At 37.4% G+C, this 27,520-nt stretch overlaps 2 protein-coding genes across 5 annotated transcripts in view; one reads left to right on the top strand and one right to left on the bottom strand.

Moving 5' to 3' along the window:
- STT3B (STT3 oligosaccharyltransferase complex catalytic subunit B) overlaps positions 1-22,259 on the top strand; it is a 53,092-nt gene extending 30,833 nt beyond the window's left edge. The window contains exons 6-16 of one of the 4 annotated variants that reach the window (XM_075143372.1): positions 3,586-3,684; positions 5,307-5,453; positions 8,118-8,166; positions 9,798-9,952; positions 11,690-11,901; positions 12,740-12,927; positions 13,435-13,606; positions 15,977-16,150; positions 17,189-17,302; positions 18,354-18,566; positions 20,579-22,259. In XM_075143372.1, the coding sequence (XP_074999473.1) occupies positions 3,586-3,684; positions 5,307-5,453; positions 8,118-8,166; positions 9,798-9,952; positions 11,690-11,901; positions 12,740-12,927; positions 13,435-13,606; positions 15,977-16,150; positions 17,189-17,302; positions 18,354-18,566; positions 20,579-20,659 (1,604 nt within the window). In that variant the 3' untranslated portion in view covers positions 20,660-22,259. The remainder of the gene's footprint in view (positions 1-3,585; positions 3,685-5,306; positions 5,454-8,117; positions 8,167-9,797; positions 9,953-11,689; positions 11,902-12,739; positions 12,928-13,434; positions 13,607-15,976; positions 16,151-17,188; positions 17,303-18,353; positions 18,567-20,578) is intronic. The other 3 variants (XM_075143371.1, XM_075143370.1, XM_075143373.1) reach the window with 3 other exon arrangements.
- A 2,113-nt stretch (positions 22,260-24,372) lies between these two features.
- OSBPL10 (oxysterol binding protein like 10) overlaps positions 24,373-27,520 on the bottom strand; it is a 124,499-nt gene continuing 121,351 nt past the window's right edge. Inside the window, exon 12 of the mRNA XM_075143374.1 lies at positions 24,373-27,519. Within this exon, the coding sequence (XP_074999475.1) occupies positions 27,475-27,519 (45 nt within the window). The 3' untranslated portion in view covers positions 24,373-27,474. The remainder of the gene's footprint in view (position 27,520) is intronic.

The following is a 27,520-nucleotide window of genomic DNA, read 5'->3' as shown; positions in this document are numbered from 1 at the left end:
TCGGTTTCATGCTTCTTTGTTAATCTATTTATGTAATTCAGAAATGGAAATTCTTTCAAAAAAAAAAAGAAAAAAAGCTCTAACCCACCTTTAATTTTTAATATTAGTATTACTTAACTTCTTAATTTACTACTTCTTCATAACTTAAGGGGAAAGTGATTTATCTTGTTTTGCTTTTAGAATTGTTTTATTGAATATTTTCATTTTCCAATTTCTATGTGTTAGGCAAGAGAAAATTAAATCTTCTAATTATAAAATCCTGAAGCGATGTGGTAACCAGAAACAATAAAGAATAAGTACTCTTGCTTTTTCAGCTTTCAATGAACTAGTCTTTGAATTTGTCTGGGGAAAATAGTACTGCAGGTTCATACGAATTAAAGGTTTTGGCAGATGTTTGTTTTGCAGATAGCTACAGTGTTTTGAGATGTTATTGCCCTTCAGCTGTGAGGGAGATGTCCTTCAGCAGAGTTGTCAGAATGAAAATGTGATTGCTGCTCTGCTGTTTCATTACAACTGCTGGCTTAATTTAAGCTTTCATGGGAAGGCTTACACATAGAAGTCTGTACGTCTCGCATTAGTATGTGATTTCTAGGTTTGTTTAACAGGATGTTTTTGTAAAACAGTTAAGAATGTTCAAGCACTTCTAGGAGGAAATTAATGTGTGCATCACTTGCAAACTATTCAGATAGGGAGAAGAGTTTACAAAAGCTTATTGAAGTAGGGGGAATAAAGATATTTTTGGAGTTTCCGTGATATGCACTTGCTAGTGTGCCTGCAGCAGTCTCATAATTCTCAAAAAAATGCCAATGTGCAGCTAAAACTTCTGTAAACTATTGTCAGCTGACAGTAGCTAGTAAAATCTGCATCCATTTTACTATTAGTGAGAATTTTGGGGTTTTTAATCTCTAGATCAGTTGCTTAATTTTATTTTAAACTAGCATGAGCCTAATCTTTGTAACTCATGAATGTTTAATCTAATATAATAGCATAAGTGTAGAGAACAATATTTGGTAGCACCACGTTTTAAAAAAAAAATAGTCCTGGTATATATTTTTCATATGGATGTTCATACACCAAAGAAAAAGGTTAATGGGACATGATCTAATATGCCTGGCAATGTGCTCAGAATCACTTAATGAGTAAAAATTTCCCAGAACATGAACTTTTTGCCAATTTTAAAATATTTTATGACGTGCAGGCAGGTGAATTTATCAGCCAGATAATTTCTGACCCACTTGGCATCAATGGTGATCATGCTACCTACATTTGAAAGCTTGAGTTGTGCTTTTTTTTTTTTTTTTCTTGATAGTGGTCAGTATCTTTCACTCGGCTCTTGCAAGCTTAATAATTAAGAACAAGTGCTACAATTCCAGTGTATTAGCAGCACTTGTATAGGTAAATAGACTCTTTATTCAGATACAGGAACTATTGATACTATTTTCTATTATTGTACTTGTAGTTTCTCCTGTAGTTTATCGTGTGTTTAAAAAATAAATGGTTTTACTTTGGAAAGGTACCAATATAGATTTAAGTCATGCTTGCACACTTAAGAGACTTGGTAATTTTCACTTCAATCTGATTTTTTTTCTGTATAATTTTTTAAGTTCTGTATACTTTTCAGAATATTTAATAACAAAACACTCACGGATCTTCCAGAATGTAAAACTTAATTTCAATAATTCCTTGTTCTGTGTACTGGATTTTATCATCTACATAGTGAGCACGCATGTATTTATATCAGCTACATCAGTATTCTAAAGCCTCAGATGATGAGTGTTTATTCTGGTAATTATAATCCATTAATTGAAAGTATGTGGTCAAGTATTTGATAGTACTTTCTGGAGAAGTTTTTCAGTAGGTTCTTCCTGTGTTTGTGCAGTGTACGGCAACTAAAATTGTTTGTAAAATGAGTTTATCCACAGTAGGTCAGAATGTGTTTGTTCTTAACCTAGTCAAAGTTAAAACCATGAGAGTAGCTTGCAGGAATCAAAATTAACTTCTTGTTTTTGCAAAGACGGTGCAAACAGTAGAATGTAAAGGAACATGGAAAGTTTGTGATGATACATCGCCTTGATGTATCTTAAGTTCCTAGAAAAATTGTGTTGCTGTGTAAATTGCCAGGTTTTTTTCATTACCAGGCAGACATATGCGATAGCTGTTTGAAAGAAGTGGGAGTAAGGGATGCAGGGCGAGGAGGGGGGAAGTGGGCATAGAAAGTATGACAGTGGCAGGACTAGGCTTAAAATTTATGATTTACAATGGTCTAACAAATGGGAAATGTAGTGATTTATGCCAATCATTGAACTTCCACAGGATGGCAGTGTTGTAACACTTTCATGGTACAATAAATGATTTATGTTGTAGTGAATTCTTCAAAAATTGAGCTTCCTACAGCAAAAATGTATTTCAGTGACTTAAGAGGGAATAGATCAGTAGCTAGGCCAAGTAGTGCCATACAGATGCTTGAAAGAATACACCAGAGAAGACAGCAAGTGTTTGGAAGTATCACAGTCACTTCTGTGACTTTTGGAAAGCATACGGTACCCTGGGAGCATAATCCCCCGGTGAGACCACACAGGTGCTATGGAAACAATACCACTGGTAAATGATGGTTCTCATGGAGATTAGTAAAGGGTTGTATGAGAACAGGGATCTCTTCATAAGATCAAGACTGTAACAAAGACAGTGGTTTATGATTTGTAGGAGTGTTTAAAAATCTGGGAAGTGGATTATTGCTGTTTGCCACTGAAGGAACAAAACTTCATTTGGACTCGTTGGCTGGTTACTTCAAATGTAATCAGACTCACAGCTGTTCAGAGTTGGTATTTCTCTCTTCCCCTCTCCTCTTCTTCATCCTGGAATACTGAGGACCAAAACCCTGTCAAAATAAAGTATATGAATCTTAGTGCATACGTAGTAATAATTCATGTTATTCATACTAATATTAATATTAATTATGTTCTTGGCCTCTGCTTTCTGAGGGGTTATGATTATCTATATCCCCATGGTCGATATAGATCTATTAATACATGCGCTTAATATTAATTTTTAATTCTATTGCTTTTCAGTTTCTTGGCATGCCTCTGCTCTTGTGTTAAAAAAAGAACAAGCATACCTCTTTGCATTTTCTACATAAGTAGTGGACTCTTAAATGTTTTACTTCTTTGAGGTCTGGTCCCTTCAGTTTCTCCTCATATAGAAAGCTTTTGTTTGTCACTTTTTATATGAGAGCTCTTCCCCTCCACCCATGCCCCGTGAAAACAAGATGGGAAGAGAAAACTATTTCCAAGCTAGAGCATCTTAGGTAGATGGTTTATTTCCCTAGGAGGAGAAAAAACAATGCAATTAGGAACAATACTTTGCTATTTCCTCTAAAATTGGATGCAATAGGCAGATTTATTCTAGTCAAAGGAGGAAAAAGTCATTAGGATGGCTGAAATATTTAAATGATACGGTTCTGTTTCAGTGTCACTGAAGTTGGGGGGAGGATGAACTCTACTATGGAACCAATCCTTTTTGAAATGTGTGTATTCATTTTCTTCCCACCTTTCTCTTCCTCCTCTCTCCTCACTCTTTTTTTCCTAGCATATAGCACTTTCTACATTGTGGGGTTAATATTATCGATGCAGATACCTTTTGTGGGATTTCAGCCAATTAGAACAAGTGAACACATGGCAGCTGCAGGTAAGAAAATTAAATGTCTGCTTCCAAACAGCCTGCTTAGCACAAGAAAACTTCAAACCCTTGCGGCTTTGTTTCCTTGTGTTAGAAAGAATACATACTAACAAACCAAATTGTTAAAGAAAAAGAGGTACAATTTAGTGTCTGTAGGGAAGTTTTTTTTCCAGTTGACACATTATCCTTCTTTGTGTGAGCTAATGGAGGTAAAACGCCTCCATAACACTGGATCAGTTGCACATTCTGACAAGCACTTATTTTACACATTGATAATCTCTACTGTTTTGCAATATAATGTTGCCTTCAAGCATTGTACAATTGAAACATTCCTTCTTGGTAAACACAGTTTATACGGAGCAATTTGGTTTTGTAGTTGATAGTCTTCTATAATTTTTCAAGGTGGGCTAAATACAAATTACTTAAATTACTAATCAGGAGGCTGATTTTTAAATAACTGATTTCAGTCTTGTTTGATTCTTTTTATTTCTTTGAAGTAAGATGATTTTTCAATAGTTGTTAACAGTCAGACATCTTGACTACTTGACAGCAATAACTTCTACTAAGACTGGTAGGTTTATGTTTAACTGCATACACTGTTTGTGTGATATAGTTTAGTTTGTTAGATTCCTCAGGTTTTTTATTATGTATACTCACTTATCAAAATGTATTTGGGACAGCAATTGGAATATCATTAATATTTACCAGAAAAATACTTTTAGATGTTCAGATTTTTTTCAACAATCTGAATATAATAGAAAGAGTAAAGATTATCAAACCACATTTTGCATCTGAAGAATTTTGCATTTATTTAGTGAACGGAGTTTGTGTCTTTCTCCAGGAGTTCAGAACTAGTGAATTTCAACATTGTGCACCTCAAATTTATTGTTAAATTGAACAAAGACCATACACTTGAGTTCTATTTTTTCTTCTGCCAGCTACTAGTGAATTTTCACTTTTGAATGGACTAATCATTGGATTGATCTGATTACATACATTGAAATGAATAACAACAGAAAAATAGTGTCCAAGTTCTGGTTTAATGTTAAACTCTGAACAACTTTTTTGAGGGTGTGGGGTGCTTAGCCAGTGAGTTCTGGTGTTTCAATGCTAGCTTTATATAATTCAGTTGTCTGTATCACGTAATGCTTCGGGGTTTTTTCTTTCATTAAATCCTTCTGTTTTGTTCAGTAGCTTAATTTCTGTATATTTCTATATCAGCCTTGTTTTTCTGTTGCCTGGGGTCTGTGTCTTAATTTTTCACCAGGTCTAGGTATGTTAACCTATGTTTTTGACATAACCAATGCAATCTAGTTTTCAGGTGATTCTCTCCCTTACCCCAATTTAATTTGGGAGCAAAGAGGCAGTGGGTATTGGAGCTCTTGATACAATAAGCAAAGAATGTTTTGGAGAGTATTTTATCCCATTGCAAGTGTCTGTCATTGCAAGAAAGTATCATCCCTGTTAAGTATTAAAGGCTATTTGTCAGAAAGTGGTTTCATACTAGTTTTTAGATGTAAGGGTATACCTTACATTTATTTTTCTAATTCAAATATAACTGAAGTATGCCAATTGCTTTAAAGCTGTTACTGCTTTTGAGCATTTAAACAAAAAATTTCCTCTTTCTTTAGGTGTTTTTGCCCTGCTGCAGGCATATGCATTTTTGCAGTATCTGAGAGACAGATTAACAAAGCAAGAATTTCAGACGTTGTTCTTCTTGGGTGTCTCACTAGCTGCTGGTATTGTATTCCTGAGTGTCATCTATTTGACATACACAGGTAAATAAATGTGAAACTAGTTTACCTTTGGAGCAGGTAAACCAGATGGTCAACATTTGGTATAGTCTAACGTAGTTGTTGGCAATGCCACAGCAAACCAGTGCCCATGTTACTCTGTGTTTCTGTGTGTTGGAATTCACTGTGCTTTCTGGGCTGCAGAAAAAAAAAAAAACTTTGTAGTATCATTCCAATATTTCAGGTTTATCCACAATCCACATGATGATGTAAGAAGTCAGACTGGATGAAGAACATAACTATAGCCAAAGCGTCTTATGAAGATACGTATAGCTAATCTATTCTGAGTAGCATTGATAGGTCAAGGTCAGATTGCTTACTTTCTGAAATACTTGAACCTGATTTCTGTATGACTGGAATTAGTCTGTAAGTTCTACTTTACTTCTGTGATTCAGCCTCCAGTCTACAAGACAGTTTTACCCAATCTTACAAAAACAAGCTTGTCTTTGCTTGGTTGCCATCCCCAGATGCCTCACTGCCATCTTCTGATTCCATGATATACTTCCTTGGTGATCTAAAAGCATGCTTCCTTCCCCTGATGAAGAGAAAGCAATTTTATTTTCCTAGCTAAATATATGTCACCCATGCAAAAATTGACTTCTGCTTGGTTTAAATTGCACAATCTTAATATTATATCTCAAGTACAGTTCTGTTCTGTCAGAGTTTTATTTTGGAAAAAAAATACTTTCCTGAGACGTAACTTGTTTTTATTTTAACTGACTTCTTTCTTGTACTTCTTTTTAGCAATGTTTCTGGTGTAAATTTTTTTTGTATCAGTTGTTTAACAGTTAATAGCATTTTTCCAAAAGAATGCTTAGCATCTCTGTTTTTTTGAAAGTCTTCTAAAACTTGACCGTTTATGATTTGCTCTTCAGTATATATGAGCAGGTCCTACTAATACTTAGCAAAAATTTTCAGACTGGCATATCAAAACAAAATTTGGCTTCTAATCTCGGTGTGCAGCAAAATATGTCTTCTGTTGCAGTTCTTAGGAAGTGTTGGTTTCAATTTCTGATCGGTATCGCTGCTTCCCCAGATGGAACAAATCTTGTTCCCTCAGCTTCTGGTATGCTGTGCGATCTGGGCTCCTGACTATCTCACTGCACTCTGATCCCTCTCTATTTTCTTAATAATCCTCTTGCAGAAGGGTGCCCACATCAGGACCCTGTATCCCAGGTGCAGCACCTCAAGAAGGGATTTGAGGTTCTGGACTGAAGTCCTGCCTACTATAAGGCATGGCAGCCACTCTTTTCAATTTAGCACTGTTCACTGTTTTGGCCTCTGCGATATTTTCACTTTTTACTAGCCACTAGCTGGACCCAAATCCACTGAGTACTACTTCGAGCTTGTCAGTACAGCCAATTTTCAACCCATCAAATGGTCTGTTTGTCCAGCCCATTCTTCTTCAGCTTATAAATGAGAAATGAGGAAAATGGTTCAAAAAGCATTTAATAATGTATTTCAGGAGGCTGTGCTCCATGATCTTTTCAGGGAGTCAGGTTGCTGGCCTGTAGTTTCCTGCATATTCCTTCTTGCCTTTCTTAGAGGTGTAGCATTAGCCATTTGCCAGGCAGCAGAGGCCTTCCTTATCACCCTGATGAAGATGGTGGGTAGTTATCATTTTGGCCAACTCTTTCAGCAGCCTCAGGTGAATGCCATCTAATCTCATGTTTTGGGTGCATCCAGACAAGAACATAACTGGTAGTTCCCCATCTGCTGGCAGCTCCTTCTTCTTGTGCGTGCAGTGGTCTGGGAGCAAGCTTTGCATCCGAAGACTGAAGGGAAAAATATGTCTTCTTGTAGAACGTTAACCACAATATTTAAATGTCTAAACTAGATAATAAACTAAAACCTTCAGTCAGATTACACTAATTTTAAATATCAGGTAGAGGGAAGATTTACTGTGTCATGTGCAAAGACTTGGATAATAAATAAAAGGATTTAACTTTCTCTTATTTCAGCTTGTCTGTATCTGTCTTCAGAGGGAGCTGAAACAGTTGCAAGGAAAGTGGAAATAAAATTTAAGAAGAATCTTACTAATAACTTAATAATTTTTATCTTTCATCTGATAATGACACTGTTTCTTTTCATCTTATGATATTCAAGTATCTAAAGGCTTTGTTTAACAAAAAATAATAAGTAAAGCTTGTCACCATGTCTAGTAGCGGCTTTTATATTCCATGCCACATGTAGATCCACCTGTAGAGAAACAATAGGAGTATTGATGTTTTGGCTATAGATTGTTCCCAGTTTCCTGCTTAGGCAGGAAAAAATATTTCAGAAAAAATAAATACTGTCTTATCAATTATGTTTTCTTTTTCTTATACTTCTTTACAGAGTATAGGTTGCTATCTGTCATATTCTTTGGGAAATATTTTGTTTATTATTGCATTGCTTTGACTTTTGGAGGTGTGCGTGTCTTGATACTCAACAAGTACGATGTGATCCTGTAAGAGTGTGTTCTTCTAAAACTAGCTTCATGGTTGGTGGACTTTATAGCCTGCCTAATGTAGTAGGTCTGGTTCACATATATTACAAGTTCAATGAAATTTCTTTGGTTTTGTGCTATAATTTGAGGGAGTAGAAAAATTATTGCATTTAAATACCTAGGCAGCAAAAGGGTTTTTTTTCCCCCCTTCTCTTTTTCAGGTTATATTGCTCCTTGGAGTGGCAGATTTTATTCATTGTGGGACACTGGGTAAGTAAGGATAAAAGATATAAGGATTTAGATATCAATAGCATTCTACTGAAAACTAATAATCTTTTGCTTTCTTCATCCTCAAATCCATTTAGTATTTCAGTCAAGGAGAATATAGTGGGCTTTAATCAGTTATCTAAAGAGAGCACTTGTAGTAACTGTTTCATGATCTTTGCAACCATTTCACTAATTTGTCTATTAAATTTCTTGTTTCTTTGGAAGTCTTTGAATGTGTGATGGTATGTTTTTCTACATGAAATTGTAGTGCTTCTCAATATAAAATAACCAAAAGCTGTACCAACACTTGAGGACACATTTAAAAATTATTAAGAGCCTTAAACTTACACTATTTTCATTGCGCAACGTTGCACAAAATCGCGAAGATGTTGCACATATGATCTTGCATGTTGCCTGTTAATGATGTTCATACATCTGTTTTGTGTATACAGATGTCTACTCTGAACAATTCTGGTTTATTCACGTGTGTTTTCACGGGTAAAAACCCATGTTAGTTAATCTTTTGTTTTAGTTAACCTTTAAAAATCTAATGTTGGATTCTTTAGCCAGACAGGAGAATAGGAATAAAACCGAAGATATTTTTCTCAGATAAATGTATTTAAGGTGAAATTCAATTGGTAGATTTTTTTTAAGATTAAAGCAGCGATAGGAGAACTTCAAACTTTGGCAGTTCAGGTTTTTTCAGGCTGCAAAGTCCAGCCCATACAGGATTCTGTACCAACTCTGTAATAAATGTAGTAGAATAGATGTCAGTGAAGAAGCCTGAGATTTATTTGAAGAACATATAGATGTTGTTCTTTGCCTATAAATGAAGTGGTCTATATATATACAAAGCATTAAACTTTTGAGGGCTTGTCTACATTAGAAAATCATATTGTGTTAAAACACACAATGCAGTTTTGAATGAGAACTAGATCTCAGTGAAGAAAAGGACATATGTTTGATACCTCACCATTCAGTCATCCTCATCAGCACCCCAGAGTAGGTCCGTATGTATAGCTGTCTTCAATATAGAACATAGTTTTGTCCTTGTCTGCACTGAATGTTTGACATATTGTTTAGTTGACATGTATTTCCAAGTGTAGACAAGGCCTGATTTTTTTTCAGCATCTAAAAGAATGAGGGGGTGTCAGTAACTGGTCTGGTATTTAATACTGTAACTTTCTGTACTAAGAAAATGAAGGTATTCTGTGTAGAGGAGAGTTTTTGAAATACAGTGTTAAAAATCTAGGAGACTTACTGGCGTGGATGATTATCTCTTCAAAATGTAATGATGGGTTTTCCATAGCTGCGTGTTTTCATTTTGGTGAATTTGGCATCATATTTAGCCATAATAAAACAAACCATCTGTAATTTTCATTCTTTCAATTAGCATGGAAATAATCCTTTATATTGGTGTTTTAAATAACTCTATACACCAAATACTTCCTAAATACAGTAAGACTTGGGGACTTTTTTGGTATAAAAGTTTCATCAGATTTCTGCTGAATAGAGCACTTGCCATTTTAAATTTAAATGCTTCCTTTGAAATGAATTTCAGAATTCCTAATGTTTACAAGTTTTAATAATCTTATCTTTTCAAAATAATTTGAACTGAATTTTTTTTAAAAAAGGTATGCGAAAATTCACATCCCGATCATTGCCTCTGTGTCTGAGCATCAGCCTACAACATGGGTTTCCTTCTTTTTTGATCTGCATATTCTCGTGTGTACTTTCCCAGCAGGGCTGTGGTTCTGTATCAAAAACATCAATGATGAAAGAGTCTTTGGTAAGAGAAAATATTTAAAAATTGTTTTGAAAAATCTTGTCTTCAACTTAATTCTATTTTGGTTTTGTTTGCTCAAACCTGGTATATGGCTTGTTGTAAAAAAGGTTTAAAAGTGATGTGTTTAAAGATGATTATTAAAAGGTGCCTGCACCCAGCAGTATTTAAAACCATTTATAAAAATGCAGAGATTGGTGAAATGGTGACGGAGTATGGTCCCAAGAGGTGGGATCAAAATATTTGTTGGTATGGTTCTGTTCTGCAGCTGGAGTTGCATGCTCTTCCACATGCTGATCTTGCAAACCGTGCGCTGGGGTGCAGTTCCACAGTACAGTTCAGCCAGATGGACGGCTCAGTGCAAAGGAAGGGTCCCTTCCCCACGCAGGTTGCAAGGCAACCGACCCTTCCCTGGGTGTCTGGCACTCATCCCATCACAGATGATTCAAAATGCCTTTTCTTTGCAGATTTTCTGCTATTTTAGTGAACGGAATCACTTGCTGTGGAACAAGTGCTAGATAAGACACAAGCCTAAGCAGAGGTGTGAGGTCTGCCTATGTCAGTGACAACAAATTGTTCATTTGTACGAAGCTGTACTGTGAAAGCAGACTTTTAAGATTATGGATGAGGCTTGTAAGGATGTAATTTGAAGCTGTAACCCATATGGAGAAGTGAAGATCACTCAGGTCTTGGGCTTTTACTGGGACAGGAGGCTCCAGACCAATATAGCTGCCTCTTAGGATTACCTAAGAGGTGTGTGGGTAGTGGGAACATTTGCTGTGTTAAATCCAGTGGCTCTGGGGTAGTGTGTGCTCTGTGGCTTACAGTGAGTCCTTGTCAAGACCAGTGCTGGGCAACTCGCCTTCAGCCTCCTATTGCTGCATCATCCATTTAAGTCGGCATAAAGAGACCTATGAGAGTGAGAATGGAGAGCTATACTACTTCGCTACAAAGTAGAAAATATTTATGTAATGTAATCTGATAAATCAGTGTCCCTTCATGATTTCCGTGGCAAATCTTTCGCAAAAGTTTATTGTTCAACTGTAGCAGACAAGGAATAACCACTATTGCTTGAACAATAGATGTTTCTAACCAGTGCATACAGGTTGGTTTGGGTTTTTTTCCTTCTAAGAAAAGTGTTCTGAATATTCCTTACTATTCTGAAAATCTTGGGGGTTTTTTTGGGGGGTGGGGAGTGGAGATAATACCGTTCAGGAAAACTTGCTTCAGAATAGGGCTCGCAATATCATATTGTCTGTATGGAATTATAATGTAGACAAGCCCCCAATTTGTCCACAGATATCTCTAACTTAAATTAAAATTTTATATTTACATGAAATTCTAACACTTCCTTTTGCTTTTTCAAGTGGCAATAACTGGTTTGCTTTTTTTTATTAAATGAAACTGCCCGTTATTCCAGTAGTATTTTTGGAGTGTGATATTAAATTTCACTAATAATGTATCTTCTGACACATTATTAATGAATATGAAAATGGGGTTGTGTTATTGTTAACAGTTGTCAAGATGAACTTCAGGAAGGGTTTGATGCTTAAAAGGGATAAACATTAAGTGAACTGTATCTCTGTAAATTAAAAAGCAATGAAATGCAAGATGCATACTCAAGTCTTTATACACACAGATGCTCAACCCACTTCCAGAAGTAGTTTTATGGAGAGCATGTACGTGTGCTGTCACAGTGAATGTTATTTTCTAAATGTCATCAGTAGATTTGTTTCTTTGCAGTTGCTCTGTATGCAATCAGCGCTGTTTACTTTGCTGGTGTGATGGTTCGTCTGATGCTCACTTTGACTCCAGTGGTCTGTATGCTGTCTGCAATTGCTTTCTCCAATGTCTTTGAGCGTTATTTGGGTGATGATATGAAGAGGGAAAATCCACCAATAGAGGACAGCAGTGATGAGGATGACAAAAGGAATCCTGGCAACCTGTACGATAAGGTGAGGGGGAGGGAACAAAAGTTAGAAGTCAGAAACCAGCTTATTTTTATTATCTTTTTTTTCTTTTGGTCAGAATATTTTAAATGCCACTAAAGGTCTGACTCACTAGCATTTAAATTCAGAACAAGTATTGATGTTCTCCAATAAGGTGTAACTGATTTCCTGAAAAAAAGATCAGTGGTTCCCTCTAGCTTGATCAGTGATGAACCTTAAACCTAAAGGAAGTATACAAAGTTAACCCAGCTTTTTAGAGAAGTGATGGCAAACAGTTGCTTGCTCTCCTTGACTAGTTATAGCAGTTCTGTGTCACTGAATGTCTCCATGTTTCCCTCTTGTATTTCCTCTAAGACATGGTGAAATTAAAGAATAATATGTTTTATGGAAAAGTATTTCTATACATAAACTTGCATACTTTCTTCATCACGAAGAAGATGCTGTTAGGTACTCATTTTTTTTATCTCTTAGGCTTTGTTATACTGACCCTGACAATGCATGAGCCTTGGGTTTCCCCACAGTAAATATCTGTGCTTTTCTCTCTTCCACCCTGCCTTATAAAAAAGCATCATCGTACTGAGCCAAACCAAAGAAGTTGTGCATTGACAGTCACTTAATAGTTTTTTTTCCTTCTGAAAGAGGCTTTCAAGGAATCATCCATTTTTACAGGTTGCTGGATTGTCAAAATATTGTTGTGTGTACTTAGTTGATTTATGCTACAAGTTGGTTTAGCTTTATAGTATCCTGTAGCATTTATGGGGTACACGTGGTGAAGAAAAAGGCATGGGTTCGATTATCACGGGTGATAAAAGTTGCCATAACAGATATATTTGTGTTTGTTTAGGCAGGCAAAGTGAGAAAACATGTATCTGAACAGGAAAAAACAGAAGAAGGACTAGGTCCCAATATCAAAAACATTGTTACTATGCTGATGCTGATGCTGTTGATGATGTTTGCTGTTCACTGTACCTGGGTAACTAGCAATGCATACTCCAGCCCTAGCGTTGTTCTCGCTTCCTATAACCATGATGGGTAAGTAAGGTCTACAGGACTGAAAATAATTAAAGGGCAAAAGACTTTCTACTTCCTTCGCATTAGCAATTTGCTTTACCTTCCTTTAATCACTTCTTATTATATTACGGCAGAATTGTGACCTGAATAAAAAAATTCTTAATACTCTACTTTTCAAAAAGATACATCATTTTATGAAATATTTAATGTAAATACATAAAAATAATCCTATCCAAAGCCAATAAAGATGATGTTTTAAAAAAAGAAATTTTTTGAGTTAATTGGGAAAACTTGTTTACGAATATATATTAGACCGGAAATGCATTTAGTCACATCTTCAAAAGCAGCTCAGCTTCTGGCTGTTCAGCCGTCAGTGGGTTCAAACTTACGACTGCTAGTGACTGAAGCCCTCAAAGGGAGCTGAACAGATAAGAAAACCGTTTATTTGTGAGCCCGGATTTATCATGGTGCGGTTAATTTGTTGCTAGTATTTGTACTGATGTGAATAAAATGAACTCTGTTTTCCAGCACTCGGAATATCCTGGATGACTTCAGAGAAGCCTACTACTGGCTGAGACAAAACACAGATGAGCACGCCAGAGTGATGTCATGGTGGGACTATGGCTACCAGATAGCAGGAATGGCTAACCGGACAACCTTGGTTGATAACAATACTTGGAACAACAGCCACATAGCCCTGGTAAGGGTGGCAATTTTCGATGGAGTAATAACACCAAAATGTTTATATTGCAGTGGAGTATGAAATTGTAAATGTCTGTTGATAGATAGTATGATATTAAGGAAAAATTCCATAGAGTAGGAGAGACAGAGGTGGAAGGAGCATATTTTTTGCATTTATTAGTTTTTGGGCTGGAAGGGATCAATTTTGCTTTTGGAGTTTCTGTTTTGTTTTCTTGTAGTTTCCAAAACTTCACTTCCACTGCAGTTTCTCTTCTTCTCTTTGTGGGGCGATAGGCAAAATCTAATGTAACCATTCCCCTTGTGATTAGTGCTACAACAGCTTACCTGGTACCACTACTTTGCTGCCACTATCCAAATAGGGATCGTTTCAGTTCAGCAGCGTCTTTGCTGACTGGATTTTTGAATGGCGTGTGAAAACTGACCACATGAAACAACAAATTTTCAGGCATTTTGGAAATTAGAGAGTTTATGAATAGCAACAGAAACGTTGCAGCTTTGACGTGATTCTGTCTTTTCAAATTTGCAGTTAGACAAAACATCTGTACTTTAATTTCTTTCACTTCTGAAGAGTAAGTTTAAGATTGTGCATGTTCTCAAAGGCAGGGTGTTGGCATTGCCTGTGGTTACAGGGGCACCACTCTGGGCAGCTTAAACTTTTTTCAGAAACAAAAGAATGCTCATATATTGTAGCTAGGTTGCAATCTTAAGGACAGTGTAATGACAGCCAGTCATCAATCAGGGACCTATGTCACGCTGCATGGGCAAAATGGGGGAAGGGCTTGAGGAACGCAGTATAGTTTCTTGTCTTGTGTCAGTAGCTAGTACAGCAGTTGGACCAGATCTGCAGACAAGCGATGTTCAAAATCGACAAATTAATCAAGCTATGCTTTGAGCATACAAAGTCCTGAAAAAATGTGTATTGGGGAAGAGGGGGATCATATGTACGTGCTTTTGACAGGAGCGGGGAACTCACATCAGCCGAAAGCAAGCTTGGGAAATTGTACTGTTGGTGCTAGTATCAGTCAACAAGTCTTCCCATGTACTAAGGCACTTTTCTCTTATTTTGGTTGTTGACCTGACAGCGTTAGTGTGTTTTAGATGGACATTCAACTCGGTCTGATAGCTCTGTGTGCCTCCCTCTCCTACAAGAGGTAGAAGTGCAGATACTATACCTAAACCAACAGATCCCTGCAGGACAAGGTGCATCACGTGAATAGAGAGACCATGGAAGTCAACTGTAGAGCATAAGCACAGTAACCATACACATTACAGCAATTAGCAATGATGGTTTTTAATGAAGGATTCTCTCCAGTATGACTGCTGGCACTGTCAGGTTCCATTTCAGAATGAATACTCCATAAAGGGGGACCCAAGCAATAAATGGGTGTTGTGGCGAATACCTGAACTTGGGTGCTAAATGAGGCATGCCCGGGAGACATGGTCAGACGACTTCCTCCTGCACAGAAATGGAAATCTGCCAAATAATTTGACATTGATTAGGATCATGGCCAAGAAGCTGAGATTCTCGGTCTTTTTGACAGATTGCAGCCTAAGCTTAGTGTTTTCTAATTACGTTCTTAACTGAATGTTGCCAATTTGGATGCAATATTATTTATATTGTAGTTACTCCCTTTTACGACACCAATACGTTACTATGCTTTAAGTGCAAGACCTTCAATAGCAAACAAAACTACTGAACTGAATGCTAGTTACTGACTTAAGTGAATTCTTTAAGTGTGGGAAGTGACTAGTATGGAAGAGGTTCTGGATACAGCTTTAAAAAGTTTTTCAAGGCCAAAACTGTGTTATGCTTTTAACTCAAGGATGTGTCTATTCTGACATTTTCTCTGTATACACTTACCTTGAATTCAACACTGAGGGTGCCTGTATGCTGCTGAGTACATTGCAGCATGGCTGCTTCATTAGTGAAGGATGGAGCTCAAGGGGAAAAAAAAACCTCAAGAAATTACTAACACTTCAAATAATTTACTCACTTTGGGCTGTGTCTAAAGCTTTGAAAATAATTTGGAATTAGGTATTTTCTGCAACACCTGAGTTTTTGGCAATACAGCCATAACCTGAAAAATCTGTAAGTGCCACAAAAGGAAAACCTTTATTTGCTTCGTTTTATACTCAAAACACTCATTTCAACACGCAGCACTCCTCTCTAACAGAGGAGAGAATATTTCAATTTAGGTTGGGCTTTTGAATTTCTAAATAGACACAATGGGCATTCTTTATCTAGAATAAAAACGTGGGCTTCAGTTGGCAAATATGTATTTTTGGGCTTTGGTCTGGCAGAACGTTGATCTGTGGATTTGTTTGATAGGCAGCTATGCAGATTTAAGATATTTTTGCTATGATACAGGTGGGAAAGGCAATGTCATCAAATGAGTCAGCAGCATACGAGATCATGAGAAGTCTGGATGTGGATTATGTTTTGATTATTTTTGGTGGCGTGATTGGCTACTCTGGTGATGATATTAATAAGTTCTTATGGATGGTGAGAATAGCAGAGGGGGAACATCCCAAAGATATTCGGGTAAGTGGAAACATACACAGGAAAACTGAAGCATTCTTGGCTGAATACTGTATTTCTGTATGTTCATCTCTACTTTTTTTTTAAAAACCTTTATTTACATTGTTTCTTTTCTGGTGGTGCTCATTACAGTGGAGGGAAATCTCTACTGCTTATTGCAGTTTTATTTGAAAAATGTGTTATGGGTTGTTTTCCTAGAACAGTAGGAGTGCAGAGACCTGTAGCCCAGTTTCTTTCAATATTTATGGTTTTGAAAGATCAGTAACCTCAAAAGCTTTTCACTTTTTTTGCATGATACTGAAAGTACAGGATATCTTTTGTAATTCTGTCTGTGTCTCTCGCTATGCACCATCATACATTAAAAAAGTAGGAGTGTTCAGACTGTTTAAATAGTTGGCATTAAAAATTTCTTCAAACTCTGTAATAGTAGGAGACAAGTTGAAGTGTTAATATTGACTTATGTAGAGTTCAAGTTATTCAAACATCTCCGAGATTGCAGAAGTCTGTGGTAATATTTTCTTAAGCCTAACAAAAACTTCTAGATATTGAGCACAGGCTTAAGGGAGTAGCCCGCGTGCATAGTTTCATCTTGTACTGGAGATGAAAATGGCAGAAATGTTTTGTTTAAACACTCTGCACATTAAGTTTATGGTAATACTGCAGACCTCATATATTAACAATACAGTGCTCTTCACCTTTCTGAAGAATAATTTTGAGAGATGCCCAACTAACTTTTATATTTTGAGATCAGTTTTCTAGCACCTGCTTACTGTGAAGTGACAAAACTTGTACGGGCACAGTAATACGGGTTTAGGAAGATTGGTCCATTGGGGTCTGGGTTACAAGCAGGTAGTTTGTAACTATTTTACTTTTAATGAGCACCATCATTTTCTGTTTTAAGACTAGCTTAAGTCAGCTTTTAAACTGTACAAGTCAGTTTAGATTCTTTATGAAGTTTTTGTGTGGAGAAGGGAATGAGAAATTACCTTAAATAGGGGTTTAGTTTACATTGACTCTTTTTATCTTCTTTTCTTTTTAAAGGAAAGTGATTACTTTACCCCTCAGGGAGAATTCCGGGTAGACAAGGCAGGTTCTCCAACTTTGCTGAACTGCCTCATGTATAAAATGTCCTATTACAGATTTGGAGAGATGCAGGTTAGTGCTACAACTTCTATTGAATCTTAATTGAAATGTGAGAAAACAAATGTTATTTTGATGTATTTTCCATCTTCTAGATTGTGTTGCTTGTAGTAGCAGAATCGGAGGTAAGAGTCAGCTTTACAAATTAAAACACATCTAGGCATGGTCTACTGTATATAACCTTTAGAAAAAAGCATTTCTGCTGCTAACCTACAATTGTACGTAGCTTTTTGCTGTCCTTCACATTGCTGTAGACAAGCATCTTAATTCCATTATGTAGTGCGCTTGCTAAAGCATTAACTTTAGAGCTTTAGATTTGTTTTTCTAATAGCAACACAGAAGTGGAACTGTTAACGGACTATTTAATATCTGGCAGAAATTACCTGATTTCTATCCAAGTCACATCAGTGTATTAAACAACACGGCACTTAGATAGTAAGGGCATAATTCTCGGAGAGAGTTGCCACTCCCCTTAGGATCATCAAGCATATGTGTGTAGCTAAGTCTGCCTTCTTTGCTTTTTTCTTTCCTGTTCTTCCCCCCGCTGCCAACGGCCCTTTATTCTGATGTGTTAGCACAAGAATCCTTTATTCGGCTAAAATTGATGCCAGTGGATCTTATTTGTAACGCGGGGGGGTCAAATTTAACTGACAAACGTAAACATGAACTATTTCAGACTTGTATGGAAAACCATCAAAGTGCAAATGATTGCACTACAGAAGAGAGAGTACAGGGGAGCAGCTATGCTAAAAAGCCACCACAGGCAGCCGCACCTCAGACTTTCACGAGTAGTTTTTTATCTCTGAACGCAGACGTGATATTTCTGTTCAGACATGAAGTGTCGTCTCCTGCGACTCTGTAGGAGTAAGAATGAATTTGTCTCTTTCTCAATTGTAAAAAGGAACTTGAGAGTTTTTTTCTGTGTAGTAATAACCAGTGCAAGAGAAGTGTTGCCCTTTGACTAGACGAGCTGAAAGCGTTGCCTTGTGGTATGAAGTACCACAGTTTGCAGTGATGGGCGTTTTGGCTTTTGTCTCAAACTAATATGCAACTTTAATTTTTATAGCTGGATTTTCGGACACCCCCAGGATTCGATCGTACACGCAACGCCGAGATAGGCAACAAGGACATTAAATTTAAACATCTGGAGGAAGCCTTTACCTCAGAGCACTGGCTTGTTAGAATATACAAGGTGAAACAACTAGACAACAGAGAGACATTGGATCATAAACCTAGAGTAACCAACATTGTACCGAAACAGAAGTATTTGTCAAAGAAGGTGGGTTCCCAGTGAAGTAACTGAAAGGGGTCAGGAGATGGCAGTTTATTTTTAACAGTGAATCGCATAGCTGGTGAATTATGTATTTCCACTAGCCAGAATGTTACGGATACTGTTCATGTTAGTGTCCACTATCAGACCTGCCTGCTGGTAATAATTGTTAATTTACTGTCTGCTTAACTTAAAAGCATGTGAAGACACAAGGCTAGATTTTTTTTAGGCAGAATGCTAACTGGAAACAGAGTGTGTCACTGGCTGCTACAACTCTTAAGTCTTCATGTAACTGGAAGTATAATCTCTAAAGTACATCAATTCATGTTTCAGTAACTGGCTCACTAAGTAAATAATGTGGAAGTTGCTTTCTGACTTTGTTTGAAAGTAGTGATGCCTAGCAGTTTAAAAATGGCAATTTTGTATGAAATAAATTAAATATGGAACTTTTGTTGACGGAACTTTAGTGTCTGGCTGCTTACTGTTTGAAGTCATCTTCATGGTTTTAAAAGTGTTAGCTGTGGTGTGCTACTTCAGCCTATTAAGAAAGATGTGTTATCAGGGGAGTTGGGGAGAATCTTAGCAACCCTGTCCTTCACAACATGTGTTTTCTATATATTTCAAATATATGTTGCAAAAGGAATTCCAGAATCCTGTCAGAAACAAATGTGTAACAAACTAAATTAGCAGAGGCAGTAAACTTACGCTGTGTCATGGAAATACAAGTAAAGAATGGGTGATTTGATGGAAGTTCATAAAATAAGGTATTTGGGAGTTGCCACTGAAGCTAGACTTATCTTGAAAGGAAATTATAAGCTTTACTATGCCTATCATACACATACAGTGTAACTTTTGATCTTAAGTGACAAGCAAGGCTATATTTATTAACGATAGGCGCATTGACCCCACTTAAGCTGTGGATGTGTCAGTTCTCTGCCTAAAGACAGGATAAAAGTTGATACAAATTCTGATCCATCACCAGCTCCTGCAGTACAAACAGGCACTACTTCCCATTAAGAAATCGGAGAACCCACAAAGAGCACAGGGCAAATGTCTGAACTAGGATTTCTTAAATGCATTCTGAGGGCTCCTTCGTAGCCACAGGTTTTCAGCAGTTGCATCCTTACTGGAAATTCAGTCTGTCTCTTATCACTCTTCCATGTTAGGAACGACATTGCTCAGACTCAGAGATGTAACATGTCCGAGTATTATGTATTAGTTTGTATCTGTCTCACTTTATAATGATGTTATTGTTGTTATTAAAAACAGAAAAGTTATATTTTATTGACATAATAGAGCCTGCTGGTAAGCACAGCAAAGTGTAGCAAGTGTGTGGGAGCTGCCTACTGTCTGATTTGTTGTGGCAGGCATGTTGAATGTACAATCCTACCTGCCACAAACTAACTGCATTTATACAACTTTGAAGTTAATATTACCCAAGACTAACATTAATGCTTCCCCCCATTACTACCTTAAAAAAAAAAAAATCTAAAATATGCGGATAAAGACACATGAGCAGAAAGCGCTAACTAGCCTACAGACCAATAGCAGAGGACTAAAGACTAAAAAGCGATTATTCAGTTTTTCTCTTACTTTTGAAAAATGCTGCCTTGAGTAAATATTTCTATCATCTATCATCTTGCTAACTTCTACAAATACTGCAAAAGATGCAAGAAGGTGTTTCCAAACAAAACTAACACTCTATACCACTTCTGCTCTTTGGGCATCTTAGAGCTTTATCACGTTGGTTAATCATTAATTCTGCCTCAGCACAAGCCTTGAAAACAATTCTACAGATCTGGTGGACGGGGCTTGCAAAGTACATCTTGTGCAAAAGCAAATGTTGGGCACGAATTAACAATCCCAACTGTAAAAATAACAACTGGATAATACCCAGTTGAGGGTTTACTGTTTAAGCTCTTTAAAAACCATCTAAAGATCAGGCACTGAAATGCACATCATTAAACCGCGGTCAAGACTAAATCATTAACTAATACATTTTATTCTGTTTTTCTTTTTAGACCTCCAAAAGGAAGCGTGGCTACATTAAGAATAAACTAATTTTAAAGAAAGGCAAGAGACCCAACAGGAAGACAGTTTAAATACACTGTTCTGATTGCTAATACGAAGCAGTTGTCCTTGAGATAACCAGTCTTTGCCTTTAGCTCAAGTCATGTTTCACAGCAACATGAGGGTACAGAACCATCATTGGTCCAGATTATTGTACAAAATTTTCAGGCAATGTCTGATTAAAAATATTGGCTTATTGAGAACAGCTGTTTTAGATTTGTAATGTGAAGCAAGACAGAGCTGCTATCCAAGTCTAGCAGCATTTTTTTTATTGGTACATATTATCCTTCAAATCTGTTGAGAATTTGGACTGACTGCACCAAAGAACCCTGTAATTTGGTCCTTGGCACATGCATACTTGTCAATCTTTTTTGGAAAACACTGTTCAGCTGAATAGCAGCAGTATGTAAACTGGAATGGTGACATCTAAAAATGACTTGTTTTCAACAATTAAGAGGAAGCAGAGCTCTCTGAAATTAAATCTTCAAAATAAGTTACTCCCGTGATTATTTTTCAATGGTTTCTTTCAGTGTCCTTTCACTCTTGCTGCGGGCTGGTTTTGATCTGGAGTGCAAGAAGCAAAGCTGCAGTTTCCACAAGAGATGACAGGACAGATGAGTTGGATGCTAGCTTAGATTGGACAAGCTGCTTTTGTTTAACATGGGATTGCAGTATTGCTGCCGTACACTCTCACTTCATAAGGTAGACAAGGCAAATCTTGCACACCGTAGATACAAGGGCTAAATTTGTATCCTCCTGAAAAATCTGAAACGACAGTAATGAACGCTATAGTAACATACAGCTGAGCAGCATGTAGTGGCTGGTGCTTGAGAACAGAAATCAAACTATTTTAGGTAAATGTTTACATTGGTAAAACAAGTACAGCCTGTTTAATGGGGGGGGAAAAAAAAGGTTGACAGGTATACAAAACCCCTTTTCTGTGGCTAGCGGAGGTAGAGGATTTGCAAACCTCTTCCCCCCTCACTGCCTTTCTTGTGAGGGTGAAAGTTTTTCTGGAAATCTGTTTCTCTGCATTTTTATTTAGAGTGCTTAAATCAATTGAAGAAATTCCTGCTATAGTGCTATTTGCTTCGTCTGTCTTTTATACTGGTTTTGTTTTTTTTTTTTTAAAAAAAAAGTGGTGAAAACTGTCAGATTAAATGCACTAAAATATAAATGGAGACTGAACGTGTTCACTTTCCAGCTATAGGAAAACTTTATACAGACTGGAAAATTTTCTTTAATTAAAATGAAAGGGTTTTGCAGTTTGTTTTCCTGCCACAGATGGTAACTTTTTATAGAAACAAAACTTGCATCAGTAATTTGATGTAAAATGCAGAATAGTATGTACCTTTCATGAAGAAAATGTAAATTTACAGTGTTCTGTGAGAATGTTACTGCTGACTTCTTTCCCAAGGTGTAGAATATTTTTTTGATTTATGAACTCATTTTTGACTCCGATGGTTTACACAGACCAATACTACAGCTGCAACATTTTCACAAAGGTAATCAAATCTGGATTTCTGGCCCCCTGTCGTTTGGAGATTTCAATTTATTTTGTTGCTTTAAAGCTCAATGCAGACCAGTTGTTGACTGTAGGGGAAAATAAAGTTAATTCAAGTTTTGTGTTAAGGCTGTTGTGTCAGTTTTGTTGTGATTAACTTGGTAACATGTTGCTTATAGTCCTAGTGATAAATTAAGTCATTCGAACTCCATAATGCAAATGTGCTCACCTCATGAAGTTGCTGTAATGAAGCCACAGCAGCTACTTAACATCTTTCCAGCTTAAATTTATTAAGCCAAATGTAGGGCCTCTGCTGTGATGAAATATTTTCAGAGAGCAGCCGCCATCTTTCCCAGACAGACATGTTGCAGTGAATCCTTCCAGCATCTGGGGAAGCTCGAGCTTTTACAGTTGCTTACCCACCAGCAGAAGGGGCGATTATGTATGTATGTGATGCATCATTTGTAGTATCTTGCTTCTTCCAAGCAAATCTGCATCCTGCCCCCTCACCACTGGTAAGAAATAAGCGATCTAACATTTGGAAGAACATCTGGAAAGGCGGCAGAGCAGATGCTGCCGGTCAGTCTGCGGTTTGGCAGTAACTCGGCCTGGTTTTAAAAAAGGAAGTGTAAGGTTGCCCTCCCATCTTTAGGTATCTTTACAGTTTTCCATCTTAGCTGATGGTGTTCTCTTTAACAGAGCAGAACTGAATCCTGTCAACTTTTATAGCATTTTTAAAGCTATGCAAAAGAAAAATAAGCTAACTACAGGAATCCTAGCCAGCCTGGGCCTAAAGTTGCCTACCACTTACCTGAGCTTTCTTAAATCTAACTTGACTTCAAGGCTTCTGCCAATGATGTTCTGCATTTAAATGAAATGAAAAGTTGGAGTCATTAAGGCAGCCACTTAGAAAAAACAAAGTTATGAAGACCTGGTAGGCATTGTATCACATTCCTTGGTTCCTCAGGAACCTGCACACCACGTAGGTTACCTGGTTCTCCACCTGCATCCTAGGATTACTCAGGTAAATGAACTTCTACCTCTTCTGAGAGCTGAACCACACTTGTACCAGCAAAGAATACTAGCATCTGGCATCATTATCAAACATACCTTCCATGCTAGTTCATTTCCTTAGCTACAGCCATCCTTTTGTTGTTCTACTAGGTCAAGTTTTGAAGATTTTAAAGAGTAACGGCCACAAAACAGTAAAATCTGAAGTAAAAAAATGCTTAAGCCAGGTTCTGCTCTTCAGTTGCTAAGGAACTAAAACTGGAAGTGTCTAGAAGCCGGTATTGTGCAAGTTCTGTGTCATTTAATCATTACTGTTGAAAGCAGTGAGGGCAGACAGTACTATTGGTAATCCCAGAAGAAATATTTTGACTTGTGGAAGTAATTCCATAACAGAGGGGGAGAAAAGTCATTAGTTAAATACCTTGATAGATTTACTCTTGAAAAACTGGTTAAATGCTTTGACTCAGCCCTCTGTACCTATCAATCCCGCTATGAGTAAAAACTGAAAATAAATCATATTTGGCTATGACTAAAACTCAGTATTGTGTCTTTAAACGAAATGTATAAACTGCTCCAAGTCATGGCCTTGAAGCAATGCAACGAAAGGCAAGGAACAGAACTGGGTAGTGTCCTGTCCCGTTATACAGCCAGTGTTGTTTTCTGTTTTGCAGAAAAACAAAATGCGCTGGCACGATGGTTTCCAACACTGTGGATGAATGTTTAAAATAAACCAGAACTGCATTATCTAACACTTGAAAAATGTTGACCAGGATCCATGAAGCCTCTAAGCACATTTTTCCTCCCCATGCAAGTGTCCAATGCTGCAGTAATTTAGAGTTGTATTTTAAGAGGTCTCTAATCAAGAATCCCTATTAATGACAAAGGTTAAATGAAATACGAACAGAAACAAGGGAACACCTTACCTATTTCCTTTTTATTGGTCAAAGTAAGGCATACGTTCCCCAGCCTCCCCTAAAGCTGCGATGCTGCCCAGCCCTGTGTAGTGCTGTCCAATTTAAACAAAAACTTACCTATACTGTGTCTGGCAGCATGAACAGGGCAGAAAAACCCCACAACAAAGCAGGATTCAGCTGACAAGCCACTTCCATCAGAACCACGCAAACAGCTCACAGGTGCCCGGGGTGTTGTGCACCGCTCCTGGACGTCTGAGTACCTGGTACCAGTTAACTAATGCTTCAGTGGAAAGAGAAAGGGCATCCCACTACTAAGTGAAACAAATCTTTTATTCATGAGCATTGTCATTTTAAATTCACAAATTATGAAAGGAAGGCAAATCGGAAGAGACTGCCAGAGCATCTTTTAAATGATAAAGGTATAAATTTTCTTTCTGAACATTTCTAATTTAAGAAAGAAAAAGGTTGCATAGGCTTTCTACAGGTGTGCACAAAAAAAACTGAAGTACATGGAGGTTTTTACATTACAATTCAGAGTGAAAAGGAAAGTATTTACTTGCAAGTCCAAGACTGCTACTGGAACAACCTACAGAATAAGGCTTATGAATATTTATTTCTCAGTCCTGTAAAATATACTGAACACGTAACTATCAGAAAAATAAAACGACGCTTGTGAGTCTTGTTCTGGAATCTCTCGCTGATGGGATCTTTTCAGAAAGGACTATTTTTATGTTTGCCTCTCCCAAGTTTCTTTGGAAAAGAAACCGTGGTAATGGCACCGGGGGATTCTCCACAGCATCGGAACAAACCAAAACATACATCGGAGCACAAGTGGAATGTTCTCGGCATGCAGAAACAACCAACCATGCAGACAGAAAACATCTTCAATGAATTACAAGCATAAAATTATCCAAATTTCTCCTTAAAAGAACAGCTACAGCATCTTTGTAGCCTCGACAGTCATACCATCCAAGCTGAGCGAGATCTATTCTTTCAGGAGCGCAGGCCTGCGTGCCTGACAGACAGAGGTTTTCAATGGCTATTTTTAGTGAGTATGTGGCTTGTTCTTTGGTGTGTGAAAGCCAAAGTTCTGGGAGGATGTTGCACGTGTTTAATTTTGCATTTTCGATTGTTCTGTGTGATGATGTTACAAACTGTATGAATACTTCTAGTTACTTATGAGACTAACCTCTAGAACAAGAGTGGATCCATTATGAAGTTAATTCTTGCAGGTGATAAAGTACACGTTTTCCTGACGATACTTGGTAGTAGCTTAGTGATTACCATAACAGCATCATTTTGGTTTTGTTACAGAAAAACATCAACTATTCCTAAAAATAAGATTTTTTTCCTTTTAAAAAAAAAGGGTCAGTTACAAAACCAAGCTCATACAGTCCACATTTTTTTAAAAAATAGGATTTAAATCATTTATAACATGAATCTGATGTGCAAATAAAGTACATACAAGCAGACAAAATAGCATTTAAGAGGAAAAGGAGCCACACCTTCATTATAAATAGGGATCTGAAGTTAAATATTAAATATTATGTCCAAATTAATAACTAATGGCATGTTTCCTTGTGTACACACCTCTATTTAGCCTTTTGAGTTTCTCAAGAGATTTTAAAATCTAACAAAAAAATAATTATAAAATGCAGGACGCACAAGAACCGATATAAGCAGTGCTTTGACCTAAATATATTTGTGTAGTATCTATAGAGCGTAAGCTATTGTATTAAGAAAGCAGACAAAAGGCACAAAATCAATCAGTACTACAGAAAGGTAGGCATCCATGCTACTGTATGTTAGAAATAGAGTGATTTCTTTATGGGGTAACTGAGCAGAATTCAGCACATTTTACGTGTGCCTTTTGTTGTCACTTCTCTCAATAACATCTTCACTTTCAACAAATAAATACAAACTAAAAAGCAATGAAGCTTTAACACGCTTTTAGAATCCACTTCCTCAGTGTCACAGTGGTTACCTTACAAAGCAAGATCAAGCTACAGGATTGTTTTGATTGTTTACTTTTTTTTTTTTTTACTTTACAAAACAAATTATATCCCATTATGTTTGTTTCATTAATAAAGTTATTGTCTCAGTGTAATACTAAATTGTTACTTTTACATCAGAAAATCATTCCTCTGAGAAGGCTAGTTGTATCATCTCTGTTCATCCAAATATTTCATCCAGAAGCCATCAACCGGGGCAAAAGCAAAAGAAATCAAAATACCGGTCTGCTTGGAGCCTTAATATGGAATTAAGGGCTCTGACCAGACGAGCTCTGTCTAATTTCCTAGAGCAGTGCACAGAACCCGCCTCTCGGCGGGTGGGGAAGGCTCACGCCCGGCACAGCGGCACAGCAGGACAGGACTCCTACTCAGCCTCACCCGCCTCAACGCACATCCCGGCGTTTCGCCGTGAACGCATCGGCAGTGGTTTAACCGAAAAGGCAAGGCTGTGAAGGGGGGTGCCGCAGGCACAGCCCCATGGCGTGCTGTGCCTCTCTTGCGTGGGGGTGGAAAGCTGAGGCAGGAGTGAGCTGGAACACCACAGCTGCCGCTGCCAGAGGGGATTTAGCAGAACGCGTAACCCAAAAGCATTGGCGTGACAGTAGCCAGAGAACATTACACAGCAAGATCAAAATTACCAGAGCGGCTGGCTTACTGGTGACCAGAGATCTATTAAACAGCTGGAAGTATGAACAAACAAAAAAGCAAGGACAAAACAGGTTAGTGAGAACAATGTTCTTGAGAAGGTATTGCTACTTCCTATAATATGGCAGAAAATTTACGCTCGTAAGTGACAGGAAACATGCTCTTAAATCAGCATCCCGAAGAGCGAGCACGCTGTCAGTGTATCATTCTTATGTCAAAGTGAGTTACTCAATGACTGTTTAGACAGAATGACTGCCATTAAGAGACACGTCACATTTTAAGTGCAAAACATTTTTGGCAAAAGTGAAAAATAGAAAAACCTTAACCAGTACTAATAAAAAAGTATTTTCTTAAATACTAGCATAGGGCCTGATCCTGCAAGCACACAACTTGGGGAACCCCAGCTGAGTCCAGCCGGAGTTCTATACCCTAACACTTAGAGGAAAAGGTCTTTAAATCACTGTTAGTGTTTATACTTGTTTACATGTAGTGTAAATAATACACACACAAACGCATACACACTGCGTGTATGTATGTGTGTGTGTATCTGTGCGTGTGCGTGTGTGTGTGTGTATCTATACACACAAAATGGCTCCTGAATAAACTTGAGCTTGTGGTTATTTTGAGATGCATCATTCACAGTATATAGCTTCTCGTTTGTATCTTCTGATAACAGGACTTATTCAATGACATCTTGAAGTTATATACTGTATCATTTCAATGCCTTTAAGGTGAAGTTACGAGGCAACTGCTCTACCCCATCAATGGGTCTTCCAGAGAGGATTCAAGTACAGCCAACCATCACCC

This window comes from Calonectris borealis, chromosome 2, assembly GCF_964195595.1.
Source record: "Calonectris borealis chromosome 2, bCalBor7.hap1.2, whole genome shotgun sequence".
Classification (NCBI taxonomy): Eukaryota; Metazoa; Chordata; class Aves; order Procellariiformes; family Procellariidae; genus Calonectris; species Calonectris borealis.
The sequence above is the reverse complement of the archived record's forward strand: the minus strand, read 5'-3'. Positions and strand labels throughout refer to the sequence as shown.